Source organism: Lampris incognitus, chromosome 1, assembly GCF_029633865.1.
Source record: "Lampris incognitus isolate fLamInc1 chromosome 1, fLamInc1.hap2, whole genome shotgun sequence".
Classification (NCBI taxonomy): domain Eukaryota; kingdom Metazoa; phylum Chordata; class Actinopteri; order Lampriformes; family Lampridae; genus Lampris; species Lampris incognitus.
In genome coordinates this window covers 1,970,446-1,995,482 of record NC_079211.1, presented here as the reverse complement: position 1 = coordinate 1,995,482, position 25,037 = coordinate 1,970,446, and the positions used below count along the sequence as shown (strand labels likewise).

Here is a 25,037-nt window from a genome sequence, read left to right as displayed (position 1 = left end):
CTTCATACACAATCTATGCAATCAATTTTTCATTAGTGCCAAAGTGTTTATCTGTGGTTAGCATACGCCCGGCTGCAGGCAGCAGCAGAGGAGGCTGCAGAGGCTCGATCCATGCCACACACTTGTTAATTAAAGTTTATTTAATTGAGGGGGAACTGCAGCAATAATGAAGAGAGAAGCTGAACAGGTGGACCAATGCCCTTCACCACTAACTTCAACCACTAACAGACACAAAACTCTCTGCTGGATGTTTAAAGCCTCACTCTGAATCTCTAATTATTTCTCTTTAAAAAAAAAAGGTCAAACAAAACAATAAAAATTCCCTTTTCTGTTCTTTTTTCCTTGACATCTGTTCAGGACACACACACACACACACACACACACACACACACACACACACACACACACACACACACACACACACAGCTATCATCTCAAACACACCATCCTTACACACTAACACCGAACTGAATTTACACTGTGAGCAACAACCAACGTGCATTAAAAACTCACTGTTACCTACTGACTTTGGTCTGTGACATGTGATGAGACAGAAGATGGCGCCGTATTATGGTGACTCACTACGAGCTGTTCTCGACTTATTGTTTTTGTGTTATATGTCACTACTGTTGAACCATTACCTATGATCGCCAGACTTCACTGGACAAAAATGTTCTCAACAGCTGGAAGCCGTGGCACTTGACCAAAGAGATGACCTACAACAAAAAGCTACCACCATACAGCAGTGGCTGCAGACAGCACTGCCAGAGGCAAGGTAAACAAGGGGGTGCCCCGATGAGGCCACGACAGCATCCTACCTGCCCCGCTAGGGTAGGACAGCAGTATGGAAAGCATTAAGCTTCAAGCACACTGCTTTCCATGTCAATTTTATGTTTGAAACTTGTATGAAATGTATGAAAATGTATGTGTGAAACCTGGTTCGACCAAGGCAACAGTGCAGCTCTTCTTACTGAGTCAACCCCTGCCAACTTCAGTTCTGTGAGCGAAAGCACACAGCATAAGAAAGAAGGCGGCGCTGCCATTTTGTTTAACGATTCGCTCCAATGCAAGATGATATCTTATGGAAATGTTGCTTTTTGAATATGCGGCTCTTCAGTTGAATTCCTCTTCTCAAGCCATATTTCTAAATATCTACAGGCCACCTAAATACAACACAAACTTTGTTGATGACTTAACTGAGCTGCTGTCTATAAGCTGTACTGAATCTGACAGTGTAGTTACTGCTGGTGATTTAAACATCCATGCTGACAAGCCCCAGGACAGAGGAACTACAGAACTGTGTCGTGTTCTTGATAAATATGGACGGATTCAACATGTGACGGAGCCCACACACAACAAGGGCCACATTCTGGACTTACTTATCTCCAAGGGTCTGAACATTTCTAAGATTGTGGTGACTGATGTCACTCTCTCCGATCATTCCTGTGTTTCGTTTGAAAGTACCACCTCCATGCACACAAATGCTCAAACAGAGGTAACCACATATCACTGAATGCACCAGTGAAAGGTTTATTCAGGCTTTCTCTTCCACACCCGCCCTCTCTCAGGTCTCAGTCAATGACCTTGCAGATCATTTTAATTCTAAAATTACACATTTTATCAATGCCATTGCACTCACTAGTGTGAGGGTGGTTTCCTGTAAGAGAAGCTCTCCATGGAGATGTGCCCCGCAGGCCAGAAAGCTGAACTCAGGTGGCAAAAAACAAATATTACTGTTCATTATGACATCTATAAAGAGAGACTGCGCATTTAAAATTTGTAACTGAGAAATGCAAGGTGGTGCTACTTCTCCGACATCACTATCAACAACAATAATGTATGTGCCTTGTGTGCAAATGTGGACAGGCTAATAAACCTTCCTGTGGCAGTAGCTTCTAAATTTCTATCTACCAGAACCTGGAATGAATTTGCCTCCTTCAATGACAAAATTCAGAAAATGAGACAGGCAGTCAGTGTCTCTGTACTAACCCAGCCACTGAGGATGTATAAGCCAGTGGATTCTTAGTGCTGGTCCCAACCCCGGATAAATGGGGAGGGTTGTGTCAGGAAGGGCATCCGGGCATTAAACCTTTGCCAAATCAAACATGTGGATCATAAATCAGATTTCCATAAAGGATCAGTTGAGGCCCAGGTTACCAACGACCGCCACCGGTGGGAGGAGAGAGTGGTGAATGGAGCGGACTTCAATGGGACTGTGGGTAAAGGGAACAGAGATGATGAGGAGGCGATGGACAGGTATGATGTTAAGGACAGTAATGCGGAAGGACAGATGATATGATGGTGGATATTGCGAAAAGCATGGAAATGGCTGTGGTAAATACGTATTTCAAGAAGAGGGAGGAACACAGGGTGACATATAAGAGTGGAGGAAAGTAAGGTGTCAAGTGATTTCAACCATATGAACCTGTCCCTCGAACTATACGCAACAAGTGATTTGCCATAGTAGAGAGAACAAAACATTGGATCACTGCTACAACTCAATTCCAATGTGTGCTTACTGTGCATTCCCAAGGGCTCTACAGGGGAAGTCCACCTACGCTGTGTTACTCCTCATCCCAGAGTACACACAAAACTTAAGTCCATCAAGAAAACATCCAAATCTGTCAGGTCCTGGTCCATGGATGCCTATGAAACGCTTCGAGGGTGCTTTGAACGCACTAATTGGAATGTGTAGTGTGCGACTCCCTTGGTGAACTCACTGACACAGTGACGTCATACATCAAGTTCTGCGAGGAAACGTGCATCCCTACCTAAACAGTGACATTTTATGGAAATAAAAAACCCTGGTTCTCCAAAGAATTACACCTCCTACACAAAGAAAAGAACCGGGCATATGGAAAAGGAAACAGGGATCAGTACAGGGCAGCCAAGTATAAGTTGCGTGCTGCAATAAGAAAAGCAAAGTCCAGCTACACAACAAAACTCAAACAACAATTCTCCTCCAGGAACTCCAGAGCAATATGGGAAAAACTTAAAGAAATGACAGATTACAAAAACACGCCCTGCTCCCCTCCAGATAATGACCATAACCTCCCAGATAAATTAAATGAGTTTCATGCAAGGTTTGAAAACCTATTCCACCAGCCATCCCCCCTACTCCCACTCCAATGCCACCCTTCTGCATCCAGGAGGATGAGGTGAGAGCTACATTCAAGAAGCTGAACATTAGGAAAGCAGCAGGGCCAGACGGCATCAGTCCTGCTGTGTTGAGCTACTGTGCAGCACAGTTGGCCCCAATATTTTCCACCATATTTAACACCCCTCTAAGTCAATGTACAGTCCCACAGTGCTTCAAACTCTCTACCATCATTCCTGTGCCAAAGTCAAGTCAATTTTATTTGTATAGCCCAATATCACAAATTACAAATGTGCCTCGGGGGGCTTTACAGCAACACAAGATCCTGTCCTTAGACCCTCTCATGGGATAAGGAACAACTCCCTAAAAAAAAACCTTTAACAGGGAGAAAAAATAGGAAGAGACCTCAAGGAAAGCAACAGAGGATCTCTCTCCCAAGATGGACAACGTGCAGTGGATGTTGTGTTTACACAATTTACAGAATACAACACTGAAAGAGCATAACAGAATTATAATGGAATTATAAAATTTATGAAGAATATGATGCGCAGGATGTCAAGCAGTGTCCAAAAAGATCCTCAGAGATCACCTGCCTCAATGACCTCCGACCAGATTCCCTAACATCTGTGGCCATGAAAGTACACTGCTCAAAAAAAAAGGGAACACCTAAAAACACAATATAGACCTCGATGAATTAAATATTTCAGCTGAAAATCTTTATTTATTAGACAGAGGAATGTGTTTAGAGCAAAATAACCTAAGAATGATCAATGGAAATCAAAATCATTAGCCCATTAAGGTCTGGATTCAGAATCATACTCAAAATCAAAGTGGAAAATGAGAACATAGGCTGATCCAACTTCTGTGGAAATTCTTCAAGACGATTCAAAATGAGGCTCAGTAGTGTGTGTGGCCTCCACGTGCCTGTATGCACTCCCTACAACGTCTGGGCATGCTCCTGATGGGACGACGGATGGTCTCCTGAGGGATCTCCTCCCAGACCTGGATCAGGGCATCGGTCAACTCCTGGACAGTCTGTGGTGCGACATCGCGTTGGCGGATGGTACGAGACATGATGTCCCAGAGGTGCTCGATTGGATTCAGGTCTGGGGAACGTGCAGGCCAGTCCATAGCATCAATGCCCTCGACATACAGGAACTGCTGACACACTCTGGCCACATGAGGACGAGCATTGTCATGCATGAGCAGGAACCCAGGGCCCACTGCACCAGCATATGGTCTGACAATGGGTCTGAGGATCTCATCACGGTACCTAATGGCAGTCATGGCACCTCTGGCTAGCACGTAGAGGTCTGTGCGGCCCTCCAAGGATATACCTCCCCAGACCATCACTGACCCACCGCCAAACCGGTCATGCTGGAGGATGTTGCAGGCAGCAGAACGTTCTCCACAGCGTCTCCAGACTCTCTCACGTCTGTCACATGTGTTCAGTGTGAACCTGCTCTCATCTGTGAAGAGCACAGGGCGCCAATGGCCAATCTGCCAACCAAGATGTTCTCTGGCAAAGGTCAATCGGGCTGCACGGTGTTGGGCTGTGAGCACAGGCCCCAATTGTGGACGTCGGGCCCTCATACCATCCTCATGCATTCTGTTCCTCACTGTTTGAGCAGAAACCTGCACATTAGTGGCCTGTTGAAGGTCGTTTTGTAGGGCTCCGGCAGTGCTCCTCCTGTTCCTCCTTGCACAAAGGACCAGATAGCGGTCCTGCTGCGGGGTTGTTGTCCTCCTGCGGCCCCCTCCACGTCTCCTGGTGTACTGGCCTGTCTCCTGGTACCTCCTCCATGCTCTGGACACTGTGCTGGGAGACACACCAAATCTTCTTGCCACAGCACGCATTGATGTGCCATCCTGGATGAGCTGCACTACCTGAGCAACTTCTGTAGGTTGCAGATACCGCCTCATGCCACCTCTAGTGGTGAGGGAACTAGCAAAATGAAAAACTAACCAAAGATCGGCCAGAAAAGATGAGGACAGGCAAATGGTCTGTGGCCACCACCTGCAAATCCATTCCTGTTATAGGGGTTGTCTTGCAAATTGTCTAATTTCCACCTGGTGGAAATTAGACAATTTACCAACAGGTGAAATTGATTCACAAATCAGTGTTGCTTCCTAACTGGACAGGTTGATATCTCAAAAGTGTGATTGACTTGGAGCTACATTGCATTGCTTATGTGTTCCCTATATTTTTTTGAGCAGTGTATTTGAGCATATCATCCTGTAATACTTGAAATCTTGCACCTCCCCAATGATGGACCCACATCAATTTGCCAATCAAGCCAATGGCTCTGATGAGGATGGAGTTAGCGTAGCCCTCAGCCATGCCCTGCAACACCCGGACTCACCAAACACCTACACATGCATCCTGTTCATAAACTCTGGTTCTGCCTTCCAACTCCATCAACCCACTCAAACTCTTTACCATACTCTTGGATATGAACATTGACCCAGCCATATGCCACTGGATTCGGAGCTTCCTCACACCCTCTTACCCTCAGTACAGGTGCTCATCAGGGCCGTGTTCTCTCCCCCTGGCTCTTCTCACTTTACACCACCCACTTTAAATTTAAATTCTGGGTGCTTTTATTTCATCATCCTTTAGTCCCTCTATATCCCCTCTCAATCCAGATGCACTGTTAAACTCATTCAATCATCACTGCCTATCCATCCTTGACCAAATTACACTATTTAAAACTAGGAAACAAAAATCAAATAACCTCCTCTGGCTGAACAATCACACTCATGCCCTTAAAAGACTCTGTGGAAAATCTGAATGACAATGGAAGGTAAACAAGTCTGAATGAGCAAATACATAACACCTTTAAAAACCAAATTTTAATTTACCAGAAGGCAGTTAAGGATGCGAGATCAGCGTACTTCTCTGAATTGATATCAAGAAATTACCACAATCCTGAAGTTCTCTTTAGGGCAATTGATTCAGTTATTAATGGTTTCTCCACTTCTTTTTCTAAACTTGATGTTGAGCTGTCCAAAAAATTTCTCACTCATTTTGTAAATAAGGTGGGGAATATCAGGTCCCAAATCCAGCCAGGCTCTTGCATTCTTTCCATTCCCCATGTTAATTCTGCCTCTTTTACCCATATTCAGCCAATTACTGAATCCCAGCCAATCGGCTGCTGCATCCTGTAGGCCCAGGGACCACGGCCCTTGCCTGGAGCTGCACCCGAGAAGGAAACACCGAGGGTGGTCCAACAGGGCGCCGAAGTGGGGCGGGCTAGGCCGACTGTTGGCCCGTGCAGACCGGCAGTTTCGACAGTCGTCTTGGCTGGCGTTCGTTCTCTGGACAGGGAAATGTTTTGGACTATGTTGCGAATTTACTGAATGCACTGTGTTGTTGACTGTTTTTTTCTCTCTCTGTGTTTTTGTATGTTTTTGGTGGTGTGGTTTTGTTTTTGGATATGTTTTTTGTCTTTTGTGTTGCACTGTTGTGGGCTGAGAGAAACGAAATTTCATCTCTTTTGTGTACGCAAGTACATGAATGAGATGACAATAAATTGTTCCTGATTGCTGATTACGACTGCAGTGTTAGAGAGTACAGTCTCCAATATGAACTCCTCTTCCTGCATCTTAGACATCCCCACTAAGCTGCTCAAGGAGGTATTTTCCACTGTTAGCCCTGTTATTCTGTAAATTCTTAATAATTCTCTGGCCTCTGGTTATTTTCCTGACATTTTTAAGCATGCCATTGTTCTCCCATTGCTAAGGAAACGTAATTTGGATCCCCTGTCCTTAAATAACTACAGACCAATCTTCAAATTGTCTTTTTTATCTAAGGTTGTGGAGAGAGTAATTTCTTCTCAATTGATTTCTTTTATGAACACTAATAGTGTTTTTAACAGTTTCCAGTCTGGTTTTAGAGCACTTCATAGTACTGAGACAGCTCTAGTTAAGGTCACTAATGACCTACTGCTGATGGCAGACAGAGGTGACTGCTCAATTTTAGTTCTTTTAGACTTAAGTGCCGCCTTTTTTGCTTTGAGAATGTTGATTGAGAAGTATAGAGAAGACCAGAAAGAGTTGCATTGTGTCTTTGTAGATTTAGAGAAAGCTTATGACAGAGTGCCGAGAGAGGAGGTGTGGTATTGTATGAGGAAGTCAGGAGTTGCAGAGAAGTATGTAGGAGTGGTGCAGGATATGTATGAGGGAAGTGTGACAATGGTGAGGTGTGTGGTTGGAATGACAGATGGGTTCAAGGTGGAGGTGGGATTACACCAAGGATCGGCTCTTAGCCCTTTCTTGTTTGCAATGGTGATGGACAGGTTGACGGACAAGATCAGGCAGGAGTCTCCATGGACTATGATGTTTGTGGATGACATTGTGATCTGTAGTGAGAGTAGGGTGCAGGTTGAGGAGAGCCTGGAGAGGTGGAGGTATGCACTGGAGAGAAGAGGAATGAAAGTCAGTAGGAGCAAGACGGAATACCTATGCGTGAATGAGAGGGAGGACAGTGGAATGGTCAGGATGCAAGGAGTGGAGGTGACAAAGGCATTTGAGTTTAAATACTTGGGGTCAACTGTCCAAAGTAACGGGGAGTGCAACTTGCATTTCTGACATTAAATCCTAGATGTTCAAAATCTTTCTTAAATTTAATGATTATAAGTCTGAGGTCATTCTGTTCGGTCCCCCAAATTCCTTCAGCCCTTTTGGTACTAACCTTGATGGTCTGTCAGGTAGTCTTAAGCAGGCTGCTCGGAATCTTGTGGTAGTATTCAATGCGAACCTCGGTTTTGATAATCAAATCAAAAATGTTGTTAAGTCATGTTTTCTCCAGCCCAAGATAATCTCTACAATTAGGTCATTTTTTTCAATTGCTGATCTACAAAAATGTTGTTTAGTCATGTTTTCTCCAGCCCAAGATAATCTCTAAAATTAGGTCATTTTTTTCAATTGCTGATCTACAAAAATGTTGTACAAGCTTTTATCTAAATATTATCGGCTTGATTATTGCAGCACACTTTACTTGGGTATCAGCAAGGGCTCCTTCCACGGTCTGCAGTTGGTAGAAAACACTGCTGCTTGACTCATTACCGGGACAAACAGGCATGATCACGTCACCCCTGTGCTTGCCTCCCTACACCGGTTCCCTGTTATATTTCGAATTGATTTTAAAATTTTATTACTCACTTTTGAGGCCTTAAATGGTCTTGCTCCTACATACATTTCAAATTTATTGACCTGGTATACCCCCTCTCAACCATTAAGATCTGCAGATGGAGCCCTGCTGGTTATTCCCAGGTCTCGGGTTTGTTACAAAGGGTGATGGGGCTTTTGCTGTTAGAGCCCCCACACTATGGAGCTCCATGCCTATTGAACTAAGACAAACCAAGTCTCTAGCTTCTTTTAAATCTCACCTTAAAACTTTTGTTTTTATGAAAAATTTTACAAATGTTTGACATTTGTTTTTATTTATTTATACTGTTTTTATTTTTACTCTTACTTATTTTGTAATTGTTCATTGCTCTCTTCCTTTTTGCTCTTATTTTATGGTGTTGTGAGTGCTTTTATTTTATTCTCTAACATTTTTTGTGTCATCTTTAAATGTTTTATTCTGTTATGTGAAGCACTTTGTAACCCTGTTTTGAAAAGTGATATACAAATAAAGTTTATTATTAATTATTATTATTATTATTATGCATAGAAAAAGTCTTTCCTGCTCCCAGTCTGAGACATCATACAGGATGACGCGCCATTGAATTAAGGAAGAGAGAATATTCAACTGAGAGAGCGGAGAGGTTTTCTTAGAGGCTCAATGCCGGTTTGGGTCATAAATCCATATCGGACTAAACGTCAGGAAGACATCTCATATTACACATGGTTTTCTGATTTCTACGCATTTTTTTCTTTAATGTGTGAAAAAAATCCCTTTACTCTTAAATGCCTTTAGTCCCCTTCCCACATGATAATCTTATTTACATAAATAGCTACTATTTTCCATATATTGTAGCTTGAGATACTATATTCTGATTGTTGCATTACGTCTCATGTTGTTTAATGTGGCTTTTCCAATTCAAATTTGGCAAACAACAAACCTTGGCCTGATATTTACATTTTCATTTTGATTCCAAAGTTAAGAAGTATGACCCACATTTATTGGACATCCAAACAAAATGCAGGCAAAGTTAACTGCTTTTGGTGGCTCACCTATGGAGCAGTCCGGTCCGGTCCAGCTGGCCTCACAGACGCAGGTCCCACTGTCGGTGCTGAAGGTGCCGTGACTGGAGCATTGCTCTGGACATGTGCTCTTCAAGATGTCACAGCTGATCCCGGACCAGCCTGGGTTACAGTGACAGTCACCATGGTGACACGCACCGTGGCCTGAACACTTGGGGTCCAGACAGTCCACTGAGGAGACACAGCCGAGGGACAAGAAAAGTCTGTTTTTGTCATTATCTTCTACCAGGACACTAAACTCAAACAAGCCAAAGTCTTCCTTTTCTTCCATTGGTCATCAATTTTCTCATAAAAGTCGACTCAACATTAGTCGAGCCAATTCCACTTACTACTACCCTGCCCTCTGTTGATAGTTAAACACACTCTCACATCTGAACTTTCACTGAGTCATTCTCAGAAGTTATGCTGACACTGTGATCACTCATAGTCAGAGGTGCACATACAGTGCATCCGGAAAGTATTCACACCCCTTCACTTTCCCCACATGTTGTTATGTTACAGCCTTGTTCCAAAATGGATTAAATTCATTTTTTTCTCTCATCAATCTACACACAATACCCCATAATGACAAAGCGAAAAAGGTTTTGTAGAAATTTTTGCAAATTTATTAAAAATAAAAAACTGAAATATTGCATGTACATAAGTATTCACACCCTTTACTATGACACTCAAAATTGAGCTCAGGTTCCTCCTGTTTCCACTGATCATCCTTGAGATGTTTCTACATCTTGATTGGAGTCCACCTGTAGTAAATTCAATTGATTGGACATGATTTGGAAAGGCACACACCTGTCTATATAAGGTCCCACTGTTGACAGTGCATGTCAGGGCAGAAACCAAGCCATGAGGTCAAAGGAATTATCTGTGGACCTCCGAGACAGGATTGTATCGAGGCACAGATCTGGGGAAGGGTACAAAAAAATGTCTACAGCTTTGAAGGTCCCGAAGAGCACAGTGGTCTCCATTATTCGTAAATGGAGGAAGCTTGGATCCACCAGGACTCTTCCTAGAGCTGGCCGCCCAGCCAAACTGAGCAATCGGGGGAGAAGGGCCTTGGTCAGGGAGGTGACCAAGAACCCGATGGTCACTCTGACAGAGCTCCAGCGTTCCTCTGTGGAGATGGGAGAACCTTCCAGAAGGACAACCATCTCTGCAGCACTCCACCAATCAGGCCTTTATGGTAGAGTGGCCAGACGGAAGCCTCTGCTCAGTAAAAGGCACATGACAGCCGCTTGGAGTTTGCCAGAAAGCACCTAAAGGACTCTCAGACCATGAGAAACAAGATTCTCTGGTCTGATGAAACCAAGATTGAACTCTTTCGCCTGAACAAACAAGTGCAGCAGGACCAGACATCCACTCCCCTCCTGACACGGCAGGGCAAACTGAATGAAGAAAGCATCAAGCACCGTTCATATTTTTCTGTTGGCCTTTCACAAGGCCAAACATACACACCCGATGCCTTCATATGAGGAGGATATTGAGCTTTTCAAGAGGCTTGGAGTTAATGTTGGGGGTGCATATCATTCAGAAGAAGGGGGGACCCACATCATGCAGAGCATCACCCACACACCATTAGTTTAGAACTGAGTGAAAAATTGAAGGCAGCTGAATTTTGGGGTGTGCTCTTTGATAGATCAGAAGACACAACACAAGTGGGGCAGGAAATTGTGTACATTGTGTCTGTGTCTAGCAACAGAGAGTTTACCTCAGATTTCCTTGGATTCATTAATTTGGGTGTGAACCGAGCGGCACAGGACATAGTGAATGGACTGGAGCAGCTCTTCCATACTTGTGGTTTAGGGGATCAGTGTAAGATGAAGTTGGTCTCGGTGTGTACAGACGGAGCAGCGAGTTTACAGTGGAGTTGTTCCCAAGTTGCGTCAGATGGCGGTGATCAGGGGTTCCCTTGTGCATATTCTGTGTACTGCCCACACCCTCGAGAACTGCCAAAGTCAGCTGATCGCATGCTACCATACTGTGAGACATTTAATCGCTCCACTATCAAGTTGCTGAGCCTTTATTCACAGACGGGGAGCGCAAAAACAACAGAACAAGTAAAGACGATATGTGATGAGAATGGCGTTGCCTTTGTGAAACTACGAAAATGTCACAACATCAGATGGTCTGCACGGAGGCAAGAGACTGTAGAAAATATGGAGGTTATTACCTGCCATTCAAGTGATGCCAGTGACCTAAAACATACCTGCAGAGCGTTTTCAGTGTTTCCTAGCCAGCATGCTGGACACTGGAAACCTGTTACAGTTCACCTCCCTCAGGTTCCAGCAAGATAAACTGACTATTGGTGATGCAAAGATGAGCTCATGGTAGCTGCTGGACTGCTGACACTACTGCTTGACAGTGAAGCAAGTGCAGGAAAGAGACGGTTTCAAATGCTGACGCTGACATGAGTTTAAAAGCAGATATCCATTACGTCATGTGATCAATTTTTAATTTTTGATCCTTCAACTTGGCCTCAAGAAATGCAAGACCTCCACAGTTTTGGCAACACAACACTTAGTAACATCTTCCAGAATTATGAGGCCAGCTTCTCTGTTGACAGAAACTCTACTGTAAGAGAATGGATGCATTTAAAGCAAGCAGGAAAACGTCTAGATGCATTCTCAATAATCCAGGTAAAGAAAACCATATAAAGTTGAATCAGTTCATCTGGACACAAGGTTTATTGACAGAAACGTTTCATTGACATCTAAGTGACCTCTTCAGTCTCACCTGACTGCAGGTGTCCCCACCTTCATAAACAATACAGTGGTATAACCACCCAAACCAATGACCAGTTTCATATGCAAATATGGGTGTGACTATAACTAGAGTTTCAATGGCCATGTGTACTATCTAGAGGACCCGGGAATAGTTGCAATCAGAGCATTGTAAGATGGTGACAGATGTATTCTTGGCACCCCCCCCCCCATTGGTTTAGGGATGGTCGTTCCTTATTAACATAGATGGCCTCTTTGACTCCCCTTTCAAACCAGCGTTCCTCCCTATCAAGGACGTGCACATCCTCATCCCTGAAAGAGTGGCCACTGGCCTGTAGATGGTGTAGACTGTGGAGCCCTGGCCTGTAGATGGTGCAGACTGTTGAGTCCTGGCCTGGCCTCACCTGTAGTGGCCAACTTGTATATGGAGGAAAGTGGAAAAGAGGCTCTGATGTCCTATCCAGGGACACCACCTAGCCATTGCTTCAGATTTGTGGACGACACCTGGGTTAAAATTAAACCTCAGGATGTAGCACATTTCACCGACCACATGATGACAGCTTGTAGATAACCGTGCCACGTAAAGACTGAGTACCAAGCAACATCTCCAGGTGCTCCCTTGAGAACCAGACCAAAAAAACGTTATGTGCACCCCTGTTCATAGTATTTCTGCTTCTCTTACTTTGGACTGTAACTATGTTTTTTATCAGTATAGTTCAACTAATTTCCCATTTGGGGAAATACTTATTGATTGATGGATTGATTGATTGATTGGCCATCCAGTTTCAGCCTTTTTCATCGTTAAGAGTAGAGGGGGGGTGAATACAGTGAATGACACTGAAATCAAACCATATTCATCTGGACACATTGACACAATCTTTTTATCCACCAGTATGACATCTGCTTCAAACTACAGCAGCCACCTCCGGTGGTTTGTCAAAAACTATTTTCAGAATGAAAAAGAGCCTTTGTCAGATGATGGCTGGTTATCTGTTTGACCATAGCTTGTGATCTTCTCTCTACAATGGAGCCTGTCGGGGATTTTCTGCTAGACTTAGACTGCTTTTATTTGTCATTATCTTATTTGCATGTCTCATACATACAAGGGAACGGAATTATGTTTCACATGGCCCTCAGTGCCACATAAAAAGAAATGACACGCAATAAATATTAAGAAGAAAAAGTGCATCAAAAACAAAAATTACTTCACAGACCCAAACATCACAAGCACACCTGACACGGACAGTGAGAAAGACGGTCAAAAAGTCATTTTGTGGAAGGTCTAAGTGTTCAGGCTGTTGAGGAACCTCACAGCCTGAGGAATGAAACTTGCATAGTCTGGTGGAGGCAGCACAGATGCTCCGGTACCTCCTGCCAGAGGCTAGGAGGGTGAAGTGGATGTAGGAAGAGTGGGAAGGGTCCTTCATGATGCTGAGAGCCTTCTGGGTGGATAGGAGGGCAGTTCCTATGATCTCTCCAGCTGTCTTCACTATCCGCTGTAGGGATTTGCGGTCGGAGGCCTTGCAGTTCCCATGCCAGACAGTGATAGAGCTGGTCAGGATGCTCTCTATGGTGCCTCTGTACTCTGCTACTCTATATGCACTTTTCCTTCCTCATGACACTGACAGAATAATTACTGTTATTACTGGACAAGGAATCACATTAAGCACCTGGAGACATCTTATCAATTACCATCGTTACAAATTTGCTGATCAGCTTCAGCCGGGTTAATAACTGGCAATTATGACTGACATTAAGTGCCCACAAACAATGAAGCTAAATTGCAGTAACACCGCAGTGTTTTCTATTGGAGCTGGAAGCATTTCCATTCTGCTTGGATGCTGATATTGATTGTTAAGACCTGCACCGACTCATCAAACCAGACCGCCCAGCTGCGATGAGGAGCACTCACCTCTGGTGGGATCTGCTCTGTTTTTTTCACATATCGCTTCAAGTCGAAGAAAACCAGAATGCCGTCCTTCTGAACCATTATAGCATTTTACAAGTCAGGTCAGTGACCCACAGATGTAAATCTGAGCTGTTTGTTGCCCTTTGTCTTGATGAGGATCAATAAAGTTCAATGAACTGAATGGTGGGGGTTGAGGAGAGAGAGGGAGCTCTCTTTTCAGTAAAAGGTGAAACAGATCCCACCAAATGGACTGATTTGAACAAGTGCCTTCTATCACACAGTGCAGGCGTGGCGGACAATGCCGAGTCCATCGCACCGCGCTCAGGAAAATAGAATAAATGGATGGAAGGAGCTGATTTACCCACAGAGAATCAGTATCTACATGGAGGGAGTTACCCACTCACCAGTCGAAAACAACTGTCTCACCATCGGACTGCACACATAGTCATATACGCAGACATCCTGTCTGTCTGTCCGTCTGTCTGTCCGTCTGTCTGCCAGCCAGTCAATCAATCATTCTGTCTATCTCTATCTATCTGTCTCTCTCTCTGTCTGCATGTCTGCTTTAAATCCAGTTGGGTATTCTCTCTACCTTGTTCACAGCTGCTTCCTTTGCGGCCGGCGTGACACACACAGTTTCCCGACACACACACTCCATGGCCGTTGCACTGCGGGTCAATGCACTGTGAGACAGGCACGTCACACTCAGTCCCCTTCCAGCCACTGTAGCACTGACAGCGCCCCCTGGTGTACTGACCATTCCCACTGCAGAGGACCGGACAGGCCGCTGGGGACAGGAGACGGGAGACACAAGGTTTATTATTCAGTCTTAGAAAAATAAAAGTGGTCATTTCTTATTTAAAAGCATAGCAGTTGTGCATAGTGTTGTACCTCTGGAACAATACGGCCCGATATATCCCGGAAAACAGTGACAGGATCCGGCCACACACTCTCCATTCCCATAACAGTTGTGTGTACACTCCATCACCGAGTCTGGGGTTAAAGAAACACAGCAGATCACCTCAGTGGAAGTCCAGTGACTAGTGAACGACCTCAGTCACATTAAAACGTACTCTTTGTACCTCTACTGGGATTCTCATTTCTGTCTTTCAGTGACGTGAACAACGAGAAATCCAAGCCAGCAGGACAAAGCAAGAGAGACAGAAAGGATGTAGACAGTCAGCCCTTCAGCGGAGCTGAGCTCACCGTGATGGCTGCTCAGCTCACTGAGACAGGACGCCAACAGAACCAGTCGGTCCAGCTCCTGAGTTTTTACATGGACAAACTGACTCACTTTGTTTTTGTTTTTTTATATTTTCCCCCCTTTTTCTCCCCGATTGTACCCGGCCAATTACCCCACTCTCCCGAACGGTCCCGGTCTCTGCTCCACCCGCTCTGCCGATCCGGGGAGGGCTGCAGACTACCACATGCCTCCTCCCATACATGTGGAGTCACCAGCCGCTTCTTTTCACCTGACAGTGAGAAGCTTCACCAGGGGGGGTAGCACGTGGGAGGATCACTCTATTCCCCCCAGTCCCCCCCCCCCGAACAAGTGCCCCGACCGACCAGAGGAGGCGCTAGTGCAGCAACCAGGACACATACCCACATCTGGCTTTCCACCTGCAGACACGGCCAATTGTGTCTGTAGGGACGCCCGACCAAGCCGGAGGCAACACGGGGATTCGAACTGGCGATCCTCGTGTTGGTAGGCAACGGAATAGACCGCCACGTCACCCGGACCCCCATTTACTTTGTTTTAATCAATAACACTCAGTAACTCCTACTGATATTCAAGAATAATAATAATACATTTTATTTACAGAGCATGCTTTACATAAGTTGAAATGAACATAAAAGCAAAGCAACAAAAACATAAAACACACAACATCAATCACACATTAAACTCAATTCTGAAAAGGTGAGTTTAGATTGATGGTGTGAACGTGGACAGATCAATGCAGTCTCTGATGTGTTTAGGGAGGGGGTTCCAGAAGGAGGGGGCAGCTATGGAGAACGTTCTGGAGGACAGGGGTGATGTGGTCACTGGAGCAGGAGTGGGACAGGGAGCCAGTAGAGGTTCTGGAGGACAAGGGTGATGTGGTCACTGGAGCAGGAGTGGGACAGAGAGCCAGTGGAGGTTCTGGAGGACAGGGGTGATGTGGTCACTGGAGCAGGAGAGGGACAGAGAGCCAGTGGAGGTTCTGGAGGACAGGGGTGATGTGGTCACTGGAGCAGGAGTGGGACAGGGAGCCAGTGGAGGTTCTGGAGGACAGGGGTGATGTGGTCACTGGAGCAGGAGTGGGACAGGGAGCCAGTAGAGGTTCTGGAGGACAAGGGTGATGTGGTCACTGGAGCAGGAGTGGGACAGAGAGCCAGTGGAGGTTCTGGAGGACAGGGGTGATGTGGTCTCTGGAGCAGGAGCGGGACAGGGAGCCAGTAGAGGTTCTGGAGGACAGGGGTGATGTGGTCACTGGAGCAGGAGCGGGACAGGGAGCCAGTGGAGGTTCTGGAGGACAGGGGTGATGTGGTCACTGGAGCAGGAGAGGGACAGGGAGCCAGTGGAGGTTCTGGAGGACAGGGGTGATGTGGTCACTGGAGCAGGAGTGGGACAGGGAGCCAGTGGAGGTTCTGGAGGACAGGGGTGATGTGGTCACTGGAGCAGGAGAGGGACAGGGAGCCAGTTGAGGTTCTGGAGGACAGGGGTGATGTGGTCACTGGAGCAGGAGTGGGACAGGGAGCCAGTGGAGGTTCTGGAGGACAGGGGTGATGTGGTCACTGGAGCAGGAGTGGGACAGGGAGCCAGTGGAGGTTCTGGAGGACAGGAGTGATGTGGTCACTGGAGCAGGAGTGGGACAGGGAGCCAGTGGAGGTTCTGGAGGACAGGGGTGATGTGGTCACTGGAGCAGGAGAGGGACAGGGAGCCAGTGGAGGTTCTGGAGGACAGGGGTGATGTGGTCACTGGAGCAGGAGTGGGACAGGGAGCCAGTAGAGGTTCTGGAGGACAGGGGTGATGTGGTCACTGGAGCAGGAGTGGGACAGGGAGCCAGTGGAGGTTCTGGAGGACAGGGGTGATGTGGTCACTGGAGCAGGAGAGGGACAGGGAGCCAGTGGAGGTTCTGGAGGACAAGGGTGATGTGGTCACTGGAGCAGGAGTGGGACAGAGAGCCAGTGGAGGTTCTGGAGGACAGGGGTGATGTGGTCACTGGAGCAGGAGAGGGACAGAGAGCCAGTGGAGGTTCTGGAGGACAGGGGTGATGTGGTCACTGGAGCAGGAGTGGGACAGGGAGCCAGTGGAGGTTCTGGAGGACAGGGGTGATGTGGTCACTGGAGCAGGAGTGGGACAGGGAGCCAGTAGAGGTTCTGGAGGACAAGGGTGATGTGGTCACTGGAGCAGGAGTGGGACAGAGAGCCAGTGGAGGTTCTGGAGGACAGGGGTGATGTGGTCACTGGAGCAGGAGCGGGACAGGGAGCCAGTAGAGGTTCTGGAGGACAGGGGTGATGTGGTCACTGGAGCAGGAGCGGGACAGGGAGCCAGTGGAGGTTCTGGAGGACAGGGGTGATGTGGTCACTGGAGCAGGAGAGGGACAGGGAGCCAGTGGAGGTTCTGGAGGACAGGGGTGATGTGGTCACTGGAGCAGGAGTGGGACAGGGAGCCAGTGGAGGTTCTGGAGGACAGGGGTGATGTGGTCACTGGAGCAGGAGAGGGACAGGGAGCCAGTTGAGGTTCTGGAGGACAGGGGTGATGTGGTCACTGGAGCAGGAGTGGGACAGGGAGCCAGTGGAGGTTCTGGAGGACAGGGGTGATGTGGTCACTGGAGCAGGAGTGGGACAGGGAGCCAGTGGAGGTTCTGGAGGACAGGAGTGATGTGGTCACTGGAGCAGGAGTGGGACAGGGAGCCAGTGGAGGTTCTGGAGGACAGGGGTGATGTGGTCACTGGAGCAGGAGAGGGACAGGGAGCCAGTGGAGGTTCTGGAGGACAGGGGTGATGTGGTCACTGGAGCAGGAGTGGGACAGGGAGCCAGTAGAGGTTCTGGAGGACAGGGGTGATGTGGTCACTGGAGCAGGAGTGGGACAGGGAGCCAGTGGAGGTTCTGGAGGACAGGGGTGATGTGGTCACTGGAGCAGGAGAGGGACAGGGAGCCAGTGGAGGTTCTGGAGGACAGGGGTGATGTGGTCACTGGAGCAGGAGTGGGACAGAGAGCCAGTGGAGGTTCTGGAGGACAGGGGTGATGTGGTCACTGGAGCAGGAGTGGGACAGGGAGCCAGTGGAGGTTCTGGAGGACAGGGGTGATGTGGTCACTGGAGCAGGAGAGGGACAGAGAGCCAGTGGAGGTTCTGGAGGACAGGGGTGATGTGGTCACTGGAGCAGGAGTGGGACAGGGAGCCAGTGGAGGTTCTGGAGGACAGGGGTGATGTGGTCACTGGAGCAGGAGAGGGACAGGGAGCCAGTGGAGGTTCTGGAGGACAGGGGTGATGTGGTCACTGGAGCAGGAGTGGGACAGAGAGCCAGTGGAGGTTCTGGAGGACAGGGGTGATGTGGTCACTGGAGCAGGAGTGGGACAGGGAGCCAGTGGAGGTTCTGGAGGACAGGGGTGATGTGGTCACTGGAGCAGGAGAGGGACAGAGAGCCAGTGGAGGTTCTGGAGGACAGGGGTGATGTGGTCACTGGAGCAGGAGTGGGACAGGGAGCCAGTGGAGGTTCTGGAGGACAGGGGTGATGTGGTCACTGGAGCAGGAGAGGGACAGGGAGCCAGTGGAGGTTCTGGAGGACAGGGGTGATGTGGTCACTGGAGCAGGAGTGGGTGAGCAGCCAAGCAGCAGAGTTCTGGATGTACTGGTATTTGTTTAGGACTTTGGATGCTGAGCCGTTGAGAATGCTGTTGCAGTAGTCAGTTCTGGATGTGATGAAGACATGGATCAAGGTCTCAGCACCAGAGACGGAGAGTGATGGGCAAAGATAAACTATGTTTTTAGGTGGAAAAAGGCAGTTCTGGTGATTGGACTGAGGTGGTGTTAACAGGAAAGGCGGACAAAACATTTTTTCAAACGTTTTGCTTCCTGAAAAAAAAAAAGGAGTGATTATGATAGACAAAGTCAAGCTGAACACATGTTTTTTTCAGATTTGCTGTATCACACAGCAATTTGGAGAAACATTAAATAACTTTTATTGAATGTAACATGTTTAATCTCATAATGATGCTGACACATGGCGTTAGTTCAACTGAGCTTAAGATGTTCTGCAGCTGATGTTGGTTTGTACTCAGCATCTGGTGCCTCTCGTGTCAGTGTCCAACAATAGTCGGCCAGCACTGATGGATCCAGTTGCCCTGATACCTCTTTTCCATGGTCACAATGTCCTGGTGAAACCTTTCACCATGTTCCTCACTGACTGCACGAGGACCAGCACGGAAGAAGTCCACGTGTGAATGCAGAACATGACTTTTCAGTGACATGTTGTACTTCATGGCTGCATTTACGAAACAGACATTTCAGACTAAGGAGTCGCCAACGATCAAGGTAGTAGGGGGGAAGAGAAGAGTGGGTGACTGATTGACAGCGCTGTCGGACAGTCTTGGGAGGGGATGAATGTTGTTGGCCTGAGGAAGCAGCATTGGGACTGGGCGTGACCATCCTGCCCGAACTCTGGGGAGGACGGTCCAGGGGGACCAGTGTAGGAGGACCTGCAGTGGCAGCAGCAGCAGCAGCGGGAGGTGGGTCGGTCACTACAGCAGCCGGGACAGCCGTCGCAGCAGGAGTAGTCCCAGCTGGAGCAGGGACTGATTCAACATGGGAAGGAGCAACATCGGCCACGGGAACAGCATCAGTCATGGGGGCACCAACAGGGCGAACTGTGGCATCAGCCGATAGCATGGTAACAGGACGTGAGAGGTTTATGTGCAGAGGTGAGGCAGCTCAGGTTCTTTCTGTCTTGTCAGATCTGACTACCACCTCCAACCAGGTAGCCTGTGAGCTGGGAGTGGAGCGTTGTGGACTATATGGCTGCCGTGTCCATAAAATCAGATAAAAGAGAGTCCTTTGTTTGCAGTTCATCTGCGAACCATCGTATATTATCCTTTAGGTTAATCTATCCATCCATTATCCAAGCTGCTTTTCCCAATTGGGGTCGCGGGGATGCTGGAGCCTATCCCAGCAGCCATTGGGCGGCAGGCGGGGAGACACCCTGGACCGGCCACCAGTCCACCAAAGGGCCTTAAGGTTAATAATGTCATTTATTGCTTTAAGGCCGTCCTCGCAGGGCATAGTCATAATAAACTGGCTGATCAATATTTAGAAACTAAAGTGGAAGCTAGCCATTAGCGCCATCAGCTGAGGGTTGAGTCCATACGGTTCTCACCAGCAGTGACGAGAGTCAGTGCAACAATTGATGATCGGGTAAATATCCATAAAATAGTAAAGGAAAACTATAAAGTCAATTAAAATATTTCCACGGTCTGAATGAATGAATGCCTTTATTGGAGTTTTCAAGGAGTTGTTAAAAGTTGTTAAAAGTTAAAAAGGTAAGCAGAGCCACAAACACACAAACCGCCAAGTCCTCTGAAACTGGTTTTACTATACATGTTATAATATCTGCTAGTCACACTGTGATATGTACTAGTCATATTGTGATAGCTACTAGTAATATTATAAAATTGTGATATTATATGACTTGTCACATAATATTTACTAGTCATGTCTACTAGACATATTATGATCTTTACTAGTTTTATTGTGATGTGGTAGTCATACTTATACTTGTCATATTAAGATATTTACTAGTCATATTATGCTATATCCTAGCCATATTTTATCTACTAGTGATATTATGATCTTTATTAGTTATGTTATTACATTGTGGTCATATTTACAGTTGTTATATAATAATAATAATAATAATAATAATAATCATTACATTTATTCAGCCCTTTTCTAGACACCCAAAGCGCTTCACAATGAAGCGGGTAACTCACTTCAACCACCACCAATGTGTAGCACCACCTGGTGATGCACGGCAGCCATCTTGAACACTCACCACACACCAGCCTGAGGTGGAGAGGGAGGAGTCACTGAGCCAGTTACATGGGGGTGATTAGGTGGCCAGATGGAGAGAGCCAGGTTGGGAATGTTGCCAGGACACCGGCGGACCCCCTACTCTTTGTGATAAGTGCCACGGGATCTTTAATGACCACAGTGAGTCAGGACCTGGGTTTACCGTCTCATCCATTATGCTTCAGGAAAGCTGAAATATGACACAACGCACCTTGAAATATCATCAAACTCATCTTCCCGTGTGTCAGCTGAAATCTACTGCATGTCCTGCCTCTTTCTGAACATTCCAGGTTTCTGAAAACTTTTTCTCAGGAAATGAGAAATGAACTGTAATTTCATTTTTGGTGGACGCAAACCACTACAACCACGCAATGCAAATCCTGCTGCTGAAGGTGCGAGGGGGCAAAGCGGAAGTCATACAGTAGATTTACTGCAATTCACTTTTTAAATTCAAGTGAGAGAAACTGAACCTTAATGTCCTTGAAGCATTGGTGCCCTGTTGGACTTGCAACAGGAATAACTTTCAAGCTATTTGTCCATGTGCCACTAAGGTCTAAGCCCCCATAACATGTCCGCTGCAGTCCGATTCGTCCCATCAAAACCACTTCCAACAGAAGCCACACAGGGGTTTAAATTACCCCACATAATTCTATGTCTTTGACACATTTTCTCTGTGCCTGTCAAAAAGCCGCCTAAAGCCCTTCTTCCCACTCTTGAATGACTGATCATGCCCGCACAAGCCACGCCGTCTCTCAAGTATTCACGGCTCTGAAATCCTCTCTGAGTTGCAGTTAATCTGACACATCCTACAGACGAGTCTTGTGTTCGTTCAACACACCACCGGTCATGACGGGTGCCCCAGAAGACCGGGCCCCTCATTTTGAACCGTCTTACGACGGCGAACTTTTTTCTTATTGCTCCGGCTCCTACCGGAGGCTCCAGCTGCCGTCGACAGACCCTGGCAATTTGAACCGGTCTCTCGTCGATAGCCTCATATTTGCAGGGGCGGATCAATGAAACTCCCCGCAGGAAATAGAAAGCAAGAGAAAAAAAAACATTAACTCCACCTCTGTGTTTTTCCTACCCTGAAATCCACAAGGAAATTTCACAGACTTCAGAACATTGAAGAGGTTGTTAAGAGGCAGGATCAATGCTACACGCTGCTCGGTTGTGTTGTCCACAAACCTGCTGTGAGAAACCCACTCGCATCTCAGCCACCTCGCACTCACAAAGCCTGTCTCGTTTGTCTGGACGCTTGTGGACTTGCTCACAACCTATCTGTTGTGTTCACTTGTTGTTTGTTTATTTTTCAAGAGGGCACAGCTGGTTAAGGACATTAGGAATTAGGGAATTCTCGGCATGCCACTACACACCATTCCAACCACATTGGTTGGATGTGTCTCCCTACCCAGTAGGATGGCGTTGTAGGACACCGCCTCCATGCTCCGGCCGTCATTGTAGAAGGCCATGTGCCAGACTCCAGAGTCCAGGTGCTGAATGAACCCAGCTTGATGGAGGGTGACCGGGTGCTCCATCCGGGTCCTGGTCTCTTGCTCATTAGGTATCCCACGTTCTTTGGCAATCAGCCGGCTGCCATCCAGTAACTCTACAAAGTCATACTGCAAGACACAAGCAGAGCAGGAAGTAAGCACAGGCGCTCCTCATTCTGTCAGCGGCCTAATTAAATCTAAAGAAATACAGAAGTGCACCAATTTGAGAAAAAAATGTTTGGAGGATTTGTTAATTAAACCTTCGAGTGACCCTCAAACAACCTGAGTGGAGCTCTTAACGTTCCTGCAAGAAGAAACAGGTTCATCTGGGGGATGATGTGGAGAACAACGCTCACTCCACACAAACACACACACAACTGACTGCCAAGTGTAAGAAAAGGACAATAAAACATGAGACACTGCATTTAAAATCTAGATTTATCCATCCATTATCCATCCAGCCATCCATCCAGCCATCCACCCATCCATTATCCATCCAGCCATCCATTATCCATCCACCCATCCACCCATCCATTATCCATCCAGCCATCCACCCATCCATTATCCATCCAGCCATCCATCCAGCCATCCACCCATCCATTATCCATCCAGCCATCCATTATCCATCCAGCCATCCAGCCATCCACCCATCCAGCCATCCATCCAGCCATCCACCCATCCATTATCCATCCAGCCATCCATCCATCCACCCATCCATTATCCATCCAGCCATCCAGCCATCCAGCCATCCATTATCCATCCATCCATTATCCATCCAGCCATCCATTATCCATCCAGCCATCCATCCATCCACCCATCCATTATCCATCCAGCCATCCAGCCATCCATTATCCATCCATCCATTATCCATCCAGCCATCCATTATCCATCCAGCCATCCACCCATCCATTATCCATCCACCCATCCATTATCCATCCAGCCATCCATTATCCATCCAGCCATCCATCCATCCACCCATCCATTATCCATCCAGCCATCCAGCCATCCATTATCCATCCAGCCATCCATTATCCATCCAGCCATCCATTATCCATCCAGCCATCCACCCATCCACCCATCCATTATCCATCCAGCCATCCATTATCCATCCAGCCATCCAGCCATCCATTATCCATCCAGCCATCCATTATCCATCCACCCATCCATCCATCCATTATCCATCCAGCCATCCATTATCCATCCACCCATCCATTATCCATCCAGCATTCCAGCCATCCATTATCCAGCCATCCATTATCCATCCAGCCATCCATTATCCATCCAGCCATCCATTATCCATCCATTATCCATCCAGCCATCCACCCATCCATTATCCATCCATCCATTATCCATCCAGCCATCCATTATCCATCAAGCCATCCACCCATCCATTATCCATCCAGCCATCCACTATCCATCCAGCCATCCATTATCCATCCAGCCATCCACCCATCCACCCATCCATTATCATCCAGCCATCCAGCCATCCACCCATCCATTATCCATCCAGCCATCCATTATCCATCCAGCCATCCATTATCCATCCATCCATTATCCATCCAGCCATCCATTATCCATCCATTATCCATCCATCCATTATCCATCCATTATCCATCCAGCCATCCAGCCATCCACCCATCCATTATCCATCCAGCCATCCATCCAGCCATCCACCCATCCATTATCCATCCAGCCATCCATTATCCATCCAGCCATCCACCCATCCACCCATCCATTATCCATCCAGCCATCCATTATCCATCCAGCCATCCACCCATCCATTATCCATCCAGCCATCCACCCATCCATCCATCCATTATCCATCCAGCCATCCATTATCCATCCAGCCATCCATTATCCATCCACCCATCCATCCATCCATTATCCATCCAGCCATCCATTATCCATCCACCCATCCACCCATCCAGCCATCCATTATCCATCCACCCATCCATTATCCAAACCGCTTATCCTGCTCTCAGGGTCGCGGGGAAGCTGGAGCCTAACCCAGCAGTCATTGGGCGGCAGGCAGGGAGACACCCTGGACAGGCCGCCAGGCCATCTCTCTCTCTCTCTCTCTCTCTCTCTCTCTCTCTCTCACACACACACACACACACACACACACACACACACACACACACACACACACACAACTAGGGACAATTTAGTACGGCCGATTCAGCTGACCTACATGTCTTTGAGTCACCTGACCTATATGTCTTTGAGTCACCTGACCTATATGTCTTTGAGTCACCTGACCTACATGTCTTTGAGTCACCTGACCTCCATGTCTTTGAGTCACCTGACCTACATGTCTTTGAGTCACCTGACCTATATGTCTTTGAGTCACCTGACCTACATGTCTTTGAGCCACCTGACCTACATGTCTTTGAGCCACCTGACCTACATGTCTTTGAGTCACCTGACCTCCATGTCTTTGAGTCACCTGACCTACATGTCTTTGAGTCACCTGACCTCCATGTCTTTGAGTCACCTGACCTACATGTCTTTGAGTCACCTGACCTACATGTCTTTGAGTCACCTGACCTCCATGTCTTTGAGTCAC

At 47.1% G+C, this 25,037-nt stretch overlaps 1 protein-coding gene across 7 annotated transcripts in view; it reads right to left on the bottom strand.

Moving 5' to 3' along the window:
* si:dkey-237h12.3 (teneurin-3) overlaps positions 1-25,037 on the bottom strand; it is a 322,689-nt gene that overhangs the window by 142,093 nt on the left and 155,559 nt on the right. For all 7 annotated transcript variants that reach the window (XM_056290030.1, XM_056290070.1, XM_056290079.1 and 4 more), the window contains 4 exons: positions 22,390-22,600; positions 14,825-14,926; positions 14,526-14,720; positions 9,278-9,478 (listed from right to left, as the gene is read on the bottom strand). In XM_056290030.1, coding sequence (XP_056146005.1) covers positions 9,278-9,478; positions 14,526-14,720; positions 14,825-14,926; positions 22,390-22,600 — 709 coding nt within the window. The remainder of the gene's footprint in view (positions 1-9,277; positions 9,479-14,525; positions 14,721-14,824; positions 14,927-22,389; positions 22,601-25,037) is intronic.